We start from the raw sequence: 11,083 nt of genomic DNA, 5'->3' as shown, positions 1-11,083 counted from the left end.
CACTACTGGATGACCCTGCATGAGACTTTCCCTTTTAGTTTTGCTTGGGAGGACCTTTCCTCTATTTACCCTTTCCATGTCCAATGAATAGGACGGGAGCACTAAAAGGAGTCGAGGCAATACTTTTTCCCTTTATTCCTGCTTCAGTTGTTTGCAGGAGGTTGTGCAGTTGATTCAAGGTGGTCTCACTGTTGTTCAAATGATAGATCAGAATGAAATGATCATAATAACTAGGTAAGGAGTTTAGGACTATGTTGATAGCCAACTCCTCATCAAAATGCACATTAAGCCTAACAAGGCACTCTACGTAACGTTGCATTCTTTGCATGTGGCGACAGACAGATTCTCCCTCCTTCATCTTGCACGTCTAACAAGGCGCTCCATGTAACGTTGCATTCTTTGCACGTTGCATTCGTAGGATTAGTGCTAAACTATTATTTAATTAAGGTGTTGCTAGTTCCCGTTAAGGCCCTTTAATTTGTATCGTACGACTGTTGTGTTTGGGCTAATCATCATACACCATTAGCCTCCAGTTCTTAATGTATGAATGTAAGTTTTATGTAGAGAATATGGTTGTGAATGTATAATTTTGTGTATTAAACTATAAAATTGTTTATTAAAATGTGAATTTATTATATTGCTTCTAAAATATTATATGAAAGAAGCATTATACATAGATCTGATTATCTAATTTTGAATAAAGTGTGTAAAATATAAACTGTGAATATTGTGTAAAGTAAACATTGAAACAAACGCTAGTCTTCATATCTAAAGGTATAAATGTAAGTTTTAAGTATGGGATTTGACTGAAAATGTATAACTTTTTGTATTAAACTATGAATTTATTATTTAAGTCGTGAATTTTGCGTATTAAACTATGAATTGACTTTATTAAATTAAAAATTGATTGTATTTAGAAACCGCATTTCCCACATATTTGTGGTAAATTTTATGGTACCACACGCCGCTGATTTTGTGTAGTCGATTGTCAGCCTTCTCTCGCAGACCGTTTAGAACGACTCCCTCCACTATAAGTCATTTTCCCATTTTTCTTTGACTCTTTCAATGGGTCTCAAGATTATAGGCTTCACACATGTAGTTCTACAATTAACCAATAATTTAAAAACATATTTTTGTAGTTGACCGATCTGTTGACCGGTTCCCGGTTCAAATTGTTCGATCGTCGGGTCAACCCGAACATAGTAAAATATGGACACATAAACAGACACTAATGAATATAAAATTACAATCCAACAAACACACTATATATAATGACACTAATGAATATACTGATAGCTAGATACCTTAGAAAAATAAAAAAGTCAAATACAAAAGTCAATTTTTGGAGAAAACAATTTTGGACAAGTTGGATGTTGGTTGACACTCAATTTGGAGAAATCGAACACATACATTTTACAATGGCCGTCGGACACTTGGAAGACGTTCAATTTCATAAGATCCAACATTTAATTTGAAGATATCCACTTTTAATTTGAGAATATCAACTTTTGAATGCTGAAGATCTAGGGATAACCTAAAGGCTGATCGATATTCGGTCTGGGTTGGAATGAACTTTTGTTAACGGACTAAATGAAATCCAAGTCTAATTCACAGGTTCATACGGTCTTTTACCAATTTTATGAACCGGTTCAAATCAATTTTTGGAGAAACATCCGATTCGATCCAATCTATAAATCGGCATAGAACCGGTAATACTTGAACCACACTGTTCTCATGTTCTCTGTTCGACCAGCCAGCTTAAACCGATTTTTAAAACATTAGTATTAACACAATATATAGGTGAAACCATCTTGATTTTTATAGCCATCAATATGGATATTTATAGTGAGCAATATCGATGTTGTCGTTACAAAACCTTTAAGATGCTAAAGAGAGCGAAGGCAACACCTCAATTCTCTCGCAACCTTCAAACCAACTAAAAATCAACATAATAAGTGAGGTTCTATTAATTCATCCTTCAATAATTCCTAACATAAACAAAATGCATTAAATTCATTGTGAATCCGATGGGAGACATTTTTTCGGTGACTTCTCAAAAGATTTACTATCAAAACCACCACAATTCCAAATCTCAATGACACCTAATTCTATACTAACTAGGAAAGAGCCCATGCATCGCATGGGTTATAAATAATTTAGAGTTTTCTAAAAAAAAATTGGCCAAAAAACGACAATTTTCAAAAACATGTAAGAGCGACGAAGAACTCTAAGAGTATACAGTAGGGTTCACTACTCATTGACCAAGGAAGGACCAAATTTGTAATAACGCGAAAAAAAGTATTTAAATAGAACAATTTTACAAAAGGCAGGGACCAAATTGACAAGTGGATATACTTCTGGGTGGAGATTGCACAATTAGATATACTTCTGGGTGGAGATTGCATGGGTAAATATTGAAGGGAGCAAAAGTATGAAACCCCATAGAATGGTGTCAAAAACCTAAAGTCCCTGTTGTTACGCTTTAATATATATATATATATATATATATATATATATATATATATATATATATATATATATATATATATATATATAATAAGCTTAAAATCACATGTCGTCGAGTAGTGCTTAAGTATTATTTAATTAAGGTGTTGCTAGTTCCCGGTAAGGCCCTTTAATTTGTATCGTATGACTGTTGTGTTTGGGCTAATCGTCATACACCATTAGCCTATAGTTTTTAATGTATAAATGTATAATTTTGTGTATTAAATTGTAATTTTTTTTATTAAACTTGAATTTTTTATATTGCTTCTAAGATATTATATGAAAAAAGCATTATATATAGATCTGATTTTCTCTAATTTTAAATAAAGTGTGTAAAATTTAAACTGTGAATATTGTGTAAATTAAACATTGAAAGAAACGCTAGTCTTCATGTGTGAAAGTATAAATGTAAGTTTTAAGTATGGAATTTGGCTGAAAATGTATAATTTTTTGTATTAAACTATGAATTTATTATTTAAGTTGTGAATTTTGTGTATTAAACTGTGAATTGACTGTATTAAGCTGGAAATTGATTGTATTTAGAAGCCGCACTTCCCACATATTTGTGGTAAATTTTATGCTACCACACGCCGCTGATTTTGTGTAGTCGGCTGTTAGCCTTCTCTCGCAAACCGTTTAGAACGACCCAGTCTACTATAAATCATTTTCCCATTTTTCTTTGACTCTTTCAATGGATCTCGAGATTATAGGTTTCACACGTGTAGTTCTATGAATTTATTATTTAAGTTGTGAATTTTGCGTCTTAAACTGTGAATTCACTGTATTAAGCTGGAAATTGATTGTATTTAGAAGCCGCACTTCCCACATATTTGTGGTAAATTTTATGGTACCACACGCCGCTGATTTTGTGTTGTCGGCTGTTAGCCTTCTCTCGCAAACCATTTAGAACGACTCACTCCACTATAAATCATTTTCCCATTTTTCTTTGACTCTTTCAATGGATCTCGAGATTATAGGCTTCACACGTGTAGTTCTACAATTAAACAATGTTTTAAAAATTGTTTTTTGTAGTTGACCGATCTGGTGACGGGTTCCCGGTTCAAATTGTTCAATCGTCGGGTCAACCCGGACATAGTAAAATCATGGACACATAAACATAGACACTAATGAATATAAAAATTACAATCCAACATACACACTATATATAATGACACTAATGAATATAATGACACATATATAACTCAGCTAGGTACCTCAGAAAAATAGAAAAGTCGAACACACAAGTCAATTTTTGGAGAAAACAAATTGGACACGGTGGATTTTTGGAGAAAACAAATTGGACACGGTGGATGTTGGCTGACACTTAATTTGGAGAAATCGAACACATACATGGTATAATGGCCATCAGACACTCGGAAGACGTTCAATTTCAGAAGATCTGACGTTTAATTTGAAGATATCCATTTTTAATTTGAGAATATCAATGTTTGAAAGCTCAAATGGGAAGAATATCGAGGGATAACCTAATGGCCGATCGATATTCAATCTGTGTTGGAATGAACTTGTGTTAACGGACTAGGTGAAATCCAAGTCTAACTCACAGGTTCACAGGCTTTTACCAATTTTTATGACATCGGTTCAACTCAATTTTTGGAAAAACATTCGATTCGATCCGGTCAAGAAATCAGTATAGAATCGATATTACTGTAACCACTCTGTTCTCCGGTTTTCGGTTCGACCGGCCGGCTAAAACCGATTTTTAAAACATTACTATTAACACAATATTTGGGTGAAACCATCTTGATTTTATAACTAGCAATATGGATATTTATAGTGAGCAATATCGATGTTGCCATAACAAAACCTTTAAGATGCTAAACAGCAATGTTTTAAAACCCGGGTCGACCCGGCCGGTTGAACCGGTTGGACCGTGACCCGGGATAGAAGACGGGTCAATTGAGACCGGTTTTTAGTAAAAATACCGATCGGATCGAACCGGCCGGGTTTACCATAAACCGCGGTTGAACCGGGTACTTTGAACCGGTAAAAACCGGATTGGCCCGTTTATTAGGGCTTGCATAATTAAGTGAGTATCGCTCGTTCTTCTCTTCTCTGGGAAACGAAAGCACCGACTGAAAGAAAGCAGCGACTGCAATGCAGTGACCTCAGCAGCGAGCCAGCTACTTCCGTTATTCTCCGGCGACTTCCATTCTTCTCCAGGTGAGTTTTTTTCCTGCAAAACAACGATTTCCTTTTTTTTCCTGCTACAGCGACTGATGTTCCTGTTGGCTGTTCCTTCTCCACCGAAACCCCAATTTTCTTTTGACTAGCTGTTGTTATGAAATCAGCGACTGTTGTTATGAACTCAGCAACTGATGACTAGCTGCAAAACAGCTACTTCCTTTCTTTTTTTTCCTGCTACAACGACTTCCGTTCATCTAATTTTGATTAGCTGTTATGAAATCAATTTTCTTTTGACTGTGAAATCAATTGACTGTGAAATCAGGTGATAGATTTTTTTATTTTCTTCTCCAATTGACTTTGAAATCAGATTATTTTCTTCTATGACTTCTGATTAGCTTTTCTTTTGAAACAGGTGATAGATTTGGTTAGTTTATTTATTGTTAATTATCAATTACAATTCATTTATTGTTAATTAGCAATTACAGGTGATAGATTTGGTTAGTTTATTTACTGTTAATTATCAATTGACTTTGGTTAGTTTATTTATTGTTAATTATCAATTGACTGTGAAATCAATTACGGTTCATTTATTGTTAATTATCATTGTTTCAAGGTTTTGTGACAAATTTGGTTAGTTTACAGTTCATTTATTGTTAATTGATCATTGTTTCAACATTTTGATTGTGTAGATTATGTGAAAATAGCAAAAGGCCATAAACCGGGTTGACCCGGCGGTTCAACCGGTTGACCCGTGAACCGGTCATCACACCGGGTCAACTAAAAACCCGGGTTTTAAAACATTGCTAAACAGAGCTAAGGCAACACCTCAATTCTCTCGCAACCTTCAAACCAACTAAAAATCATCATAATAAATGAGGTTCTATTAATCCATCCTTCAATAATTCCTAACATAAACAAAATGCATTGAATTCATTGTGAACTAAGATTACATTCTCTAACAAACCATATTTGATTTTCGAACTAGCTTATCCGATGGGAGAAATTTTTTCGGTGACTTCTCAAAAGAGTTACTATCAAAACCACCACAAATTCCAAATTCTCAATGACAGCCTAATTCTATACTAATAAGCTTAAAATCACATGTCACAAAATTAAACATTAATCTCTTCATAATCAACCACAACCTCCTCCACATCGACTTAATCCTCCCAAAATTACTCAAGCGTGAAATGGCATTGACGAAAACCTGCAAAAAGAACCCAAATTTAAACACCATCTTTAACTTCATTTTTAAGTCGAACTTTTTCATTTTTAATCTTCAAAATCATTCAAAGTGATTAGAATATAGAGAAGATAACGAAAACCCAGATGATATTCTAATAGGACTTCAGTATTGGAAAGTTATTTGAGTTGAAAAACTAAAAAGATTCATCTGAATTTTGTATTTTGAAAAGTAATGTCTTTGAATCTTTGAATCTTTTAATCGGAAAATTGCTTACTTGGGTCAGAATCGATGAGCATAGCAGTCCCTCCAAATCCACATGTTCCACCATTTTTCTTGTTTTTCTGCCAGTAACTGTTAAAAGCATAAGAAGCATGAGCAACAATGGAGTCCGGAAAATAACAGCTTCCGGTGGGGCTAATCGGGTCACAATCGGCGCCGCCTTCTCCACAGGCGTAATCCATAGCTTCCTGCAACTTCTCCGACGGCACACTGGGTTTCGCAACGCACCACACTCCTTCATGCGCAAGTGGCGGTGCTGCTATCGCACCACCGTCGCCCATCGGGGGTGGAGCAGCCATTGCACCTCGACCTCTGCGGCCGTGATGAGGAGTAGGATAGGGATTGCAGGGCGGTAGATCATATCCATAATGCGGTGGTGGGCTGTTAGGTGTACCCGTCATCGGAGGTTGCATCTCCGGCGCAAAAGGTAGAGACAGCGGCGGTGGTGAAGTGACCCCGATGAGCGGTGGGAGAGGGGTAGTGGCGGCGTCGGAGGGAACAGAGTAACCCACCTCCGATGCGAGTTTTCTTGACCTGGGTTTCTCTTGTTTCGTCTCAAAAGATATCACATTCACTGTTTTCGATCGGAAAACACCCAAATCCGCCATGGATTTCAAGTTTGAACTCAAAATTTCAACAGTTTCTTCCGAAAAATCATGTGTTTTCAAAGTATAAGTTGAATTTATCTCTTCCAGTAACTTAAAAACAGGTTTAAGGTACGATTTGAGTAAACATTTTGAGGAAATCAAAACAGAAACTCTAATTTTCCTCTCTAAGCCCCATCTAACAAGAGAATGATAAACGTTCTCCATTGCAACAAGTGTTAACCTCGAAATTTCTTCTTGGTTTTCAAAGCTTTTGTCACCACACAGAAGCCTATTAGAAACAACAATGGTGGTTACATTTACAGAAGGGTAACGAGATAAAACATGAGTCCTAAGCCATGTTTCCGCCATTAAAATGCTTGTTGACACCTCGTCGAGCTTCCCTTCATCCAAGAATACTCCCATTGCATGTGATGTCGACTGTAATGCCTCTTGTACTGAACCATGGTTATCGAGACTTGAGATTTGTAGCAGTTCTTGACCTGCAACTAATAGAAACACAAATCTGAGCAAGAAGAAGAAGAAGAAGAAGAAGGAAGTATGGAGTTTTGATTGAGCTTACCAGAAACATAGAGGAAGAAAAGAGGAGCCAAGAGACCCGCCATTTTCAACATTGTGAAAGAATCGGAGAGAAAAGTAGTGAAGTGAAACAAGAAATGAAGGTCTTGTATGTGATGGGTCAGAGTGTTGGTAATGCCCTGTAAAGTTTTTGGGAAATGGGAAATTGATACGGATTTTTTTTCTGAAAATGTGAAGACTTCAAACGGTAACTTTATGTTCTTCGAATTATTGGTTTACAAATGTTAATTTACGATATTGTTTTATTTAATAGCTAATCTAGAAATTATATAGTCGGTAAAAATGAAAAAATCAATGGTACCTACAATGGGTTGCGTCGAATCAATAAAACCTGACCGGTTTGTAAGAGAATGGGTTCAATCGGACCGATCGAACCCTGAAAATCAATAAAAATAGTTCTACTTGACATTTAAAACCGGACTTTTGTTTCTTTTTTGAAAAACTCATTTACAACCATCATTTCCTACAATCACAATATAATAGGAGTTACTAGGGATGAGAATTTGGTCCGAAAACCCGAACTGAACCGAATTAGACCCGAATAAGCAATTCGATTCTAGTTTCGGGTATCTATATTATGCTTATTCGGTTCTCGGGTTATTCGGTTCGGGTTACCCAAATAAGAGCTTATTTGGTTCTAAATAGTCGACCCGAATAAGCATTCCTCCTCCCCTTTCTCTAATCGATAGAAATCAAAATCACGATTCATACTTTTGTCTAATAACAGAAAAAAAAAACCTATCCTCGTTCTCGTTGTTTCAAAATCGACCAATCTTCTTATCTATTTCCAAACTCAAAATCACTTCTGTCGATCATTCCTCTTGTTTCAAACTTTCAAAAATCGATCATTCCTATTGTCTTTAAGGATTCACGAATTCTTACTTTGTTAGTCATGGAAATTGGACTCCAACTCAAAAAACTCAAGAAAGAAATTAATTCTCATTAGATTAATCTACTATGTAAATGGTATTCTTTCAATGTGTTATTATGTTATCTTATGTGACATCCCCATTTTCACGGCCAGAAAAGACCGATTTTGTTTATGCTTTATAAAAATCAGAGTACTTCTTTTAATAAATATCTTGCGGAATTTGTTCCCAGAAAAACATGATAAATACGTTATCAAAGCATTTTCGAAGAAATGTATTTTTATTCATTTTAAAACATTTGGGATGTCATCGTTAATACAGAAACATAAGCATAAACAGAACTTACATTCATTTACACTAGTGATCTACATCTCTTTTAAATCTCTCAGTGTAATATAACTTCATATCGACACCTGTGATACAAATAAACTGAGTGGGTCAGGTTGGAAAACCTGGTGAGTACATAGGGTTTTCAACCCACAATAATATAATTATTATGTTTAAACATCAAACAATCAACCCAATTACCCATCCCCATTATCTTCTTTACCCTTAAGGATCTACCCTAAGAATCAATTATTCCTCGTTCATTCATTCCTAAGGAATCGGCACAAAGTCCATCGTTGTCAATGACACAGCTGTCAAGCACAGCTGCTAGTTCTATCACTTAGGCGCAGCTGCCAGAATTGTGACATTCTATGTGAGGCGCAGCTACCAGTATTGTCCTTCGAGCACAGCTGCTAGGGTTATCTCGTTTATTGACAGTATCGATTTCGAGAGTCCACTCGCAATACATGTCAATGGGTTTTTAGAGTACACCGGTGAACACATCGTTCACAACATCTACAGGTTGCGAGCCTGCCAGTGTTCCACTGGACTGTCTAGAATAGTCTGTGGTTGTCATCAATACTCTACTAGATGACGGGGCCATCATTTGGGAAAGGCTTCTCACATCGTCCACCTCTCACACTCACCTCGTGGTCTATAACACCTCTCAACTCATCATCCAACTCATATCCCATCTATTACATCTACCCATGTTTTACCCAACATATTCTCGTAGATATATATATATATATATATATACAGTTTAAATCATTTAAAACATGTATAAAATCGTTCATCCGGCATAGATAGAAAGTATACAGATAATATGCACACATAACACGTAATTTATTTAAAATACTTCATATCTATGTGTAAGATGAAAGTAACTATGCGCTCACTTGAAAAGGTGGTGAATCCGAACTCAGACAGCGCTTCGCTTCTTAAAAATAATTTTCTTCGACGAAACCTAGTATTATTACCACTAGAGTTTAGTCTATTATTCGCCGAGACTAATTAATAGTCTAGCTATTATTACTATTATATAAGCGTTAAACAATACTTATATAACCTATAATAATAGCCCAAGTACTTATTATAAGTTCCTAATAACGCTACTATAATTAAATAAACGATATATTAAAAATAGCGTAGGCGTAGCTCACTTACAGCGGGTTTTATAGAAAATCGGGCTTTGCTTGGAGCAGCGTTCCTGAGCCGAAAAGCTCTTCTTCTCGGAGCCGTCGAGCACTCCGGGGCTTCCGCCTCGTGCTAGGGAGGTTCCCTAGGCTTTTCGGGGGGTTTCGGGGCTAGAGAGAGGTTCTAGAGAGAGTAAAGAGAAGAAAGAATGGGAAATGTGTGAAGAAAATGAGGGTGTGATAGGTTCTATTTATAGAGTGAAAAATGGCTGAACTTGGTGCCACATGTCACCATCTAGTGGCAAGACTTGGGGAGAAAGCAATGGCCAAGATTGTGCCACATCACCCATTTTCGCACAGCACACTTCCGACTTCTAAAATCCGTAACTTTCACATACGACCTCCGTTTTTGACGTTCTTTATATCCACGCGTAGGTAAAAATAAGATCTACAACTTTCATTTTGACTCCGTCGGCTAATCTCGACCAATCTTAAATTTAACAGTACGAGGAGATTATACTGTTAAATGTACGCGTAAAATTCATAACTTCTACATACGGACTCCATTTTCGTCTGTCTTTTTTACCGTTGAGTTCCTATTAATGAGATCTTCAATTCTCCTTTAGGTCGCGTAGGCCAAAAACCGCCCGATCTAAAATTCGAGTTTCGGGTCGTGCACTACTATGCCAAATCTTAGAAAATTCATAACTTCCTCATACGAAGTCAGATTTGGGCGTATTTTTTTTGTATGTTCTCGGTTTAACGTTTTCTACGACTTTCGTTTAGATCGCTAAGGCTAAAAGTCTCTCTATCGTAAATTCACTATTTACGTCTCCCGGTGTCATGTCGGTTTTGCCGTAAAACTTTGACGGGTCATAACTTCTTCGTTATAACTCGGATTTCGGCGTTCTTTATATGTACGGAAACCTTGAGACGTATTCTACAACTTGGTTAAGACTATTTATTCTAAATAATCTTTTGTCGAAAAGTCGTTTTCGACCCCTATTATCTCTAAATTGACTAGCCCGGATCTACGGGCGTTACATCTTAGTCTTTGAATGTTTTATGTTGATGTATAAAACTACATTGATATTCTATTATTCGGGTTGTAGAATTCTAATACGGTTTATTCGGGTTTTTTCGGTTATATTAGGTCATTAATCATCTTGTACATGTTATTCGGGTTATTCAGCTAATAACCGAACCGAACCGATTAATACCCGAACCGAACTGAACCCGTATTGGTTAATCGGTTCGGTTTTCGGTTCATGCAATTACCCTTATTCGGTTTATGGGTTATTCGGGTTCGGTTCGGTTCGGTCCGAATAACATCCCTAGGAGTTACATTGTTTTCGACTTTTCCTAATAACTTTTCATCGTTATTTTATTATAATATCAAACAACTATATATCTTTTTTTGTTATATCCCATATATAATAGGTATTGATAAAC

General features: G+C 36.2%; 1 protein-coding gene across 2 annotated transcripts; it reads right to left on the bottom strand.

Annotated features, from left to right (window-relative positions):
- Positions 1-5,541: 5,541 nt before the first annotated feature.
- LOC145166912 (glucan endo-1,3-beta-glucosidase 3-like) lies at positions 5,542-7,435 on the bottom strand. 2 transcript variants are annotated; one of them, XM_079085967.1, is made up of 3 exons: positions 7,283-7,435; positions 6,111-7,202; positions 5,542-5,857 (listed from the first exon to the last, which is right to left on the bottom strand). In XM_079085967.1, exons 1-3 carry the CDS (start codon positions 7,332-7,334, stop codon positions 5,826-5,828), a joined length of 1,176 nt encoding a protein of 391 aa, XP_078942093.1. In that variant the 5' UTR covers positions 7,335-7,435; the 3' UTR covers positions 5,542-5,825. The 2 variants fall into 2 exon arrangements, with proteins under 2 accessions (XP_078942093.1, XP_078942092.1); XM_079085966.1 differs by having other exon boundaries at positions 6,111-7,208; positions 7,283-7,433.
- Positions 7,436-11,083: the final 3,648 nt, after the last annotated feature.

Source organism: Lactuca virosa, chromosome 3, assembly GCF_052849685.1.
Source record: "Lactuca virosa cultivar CGN04683 chromosome 3, Lactuca_virosa_CGN04683_v6, whole genome shotgun sequence".
Taxonomy (NCBI): domain Eukaryota; kingdom Viridiplantae; phylum Streptophyta; class Magnoliopsida; order Asterales; family Asteraceae; genus Lactuca; species Lactuca virosa.
Note: the sequence above shows the minus strand (reverse complement) of the source record. Positions and strands in the feature narration are given on the sequence as shown.

Coding starts and splice junctions, on each gene's coding strand:
- LOC145166912 (XM_079085966.1), bottom strand. CDS start 7,334: ATGTTGAAAATGGCGGGTCTCTTGGCTCCTCTTTTCTTCCTCTATGTT. Junction 7,209..7,282: donor TTTCTTCCTCTATGTTTCTG/GTAAGCTCAATC, acceptor TGTTTCTATTAG/TTGCAGGTCAAGAACTGCTA. Junction 5,858..6,110: donor GCTCATCGATTCTGACCCAA/GTAAGCAATTTT, acceptor TTCTTTTTGCAG/GTTTTCGTCAATGCCATTTC.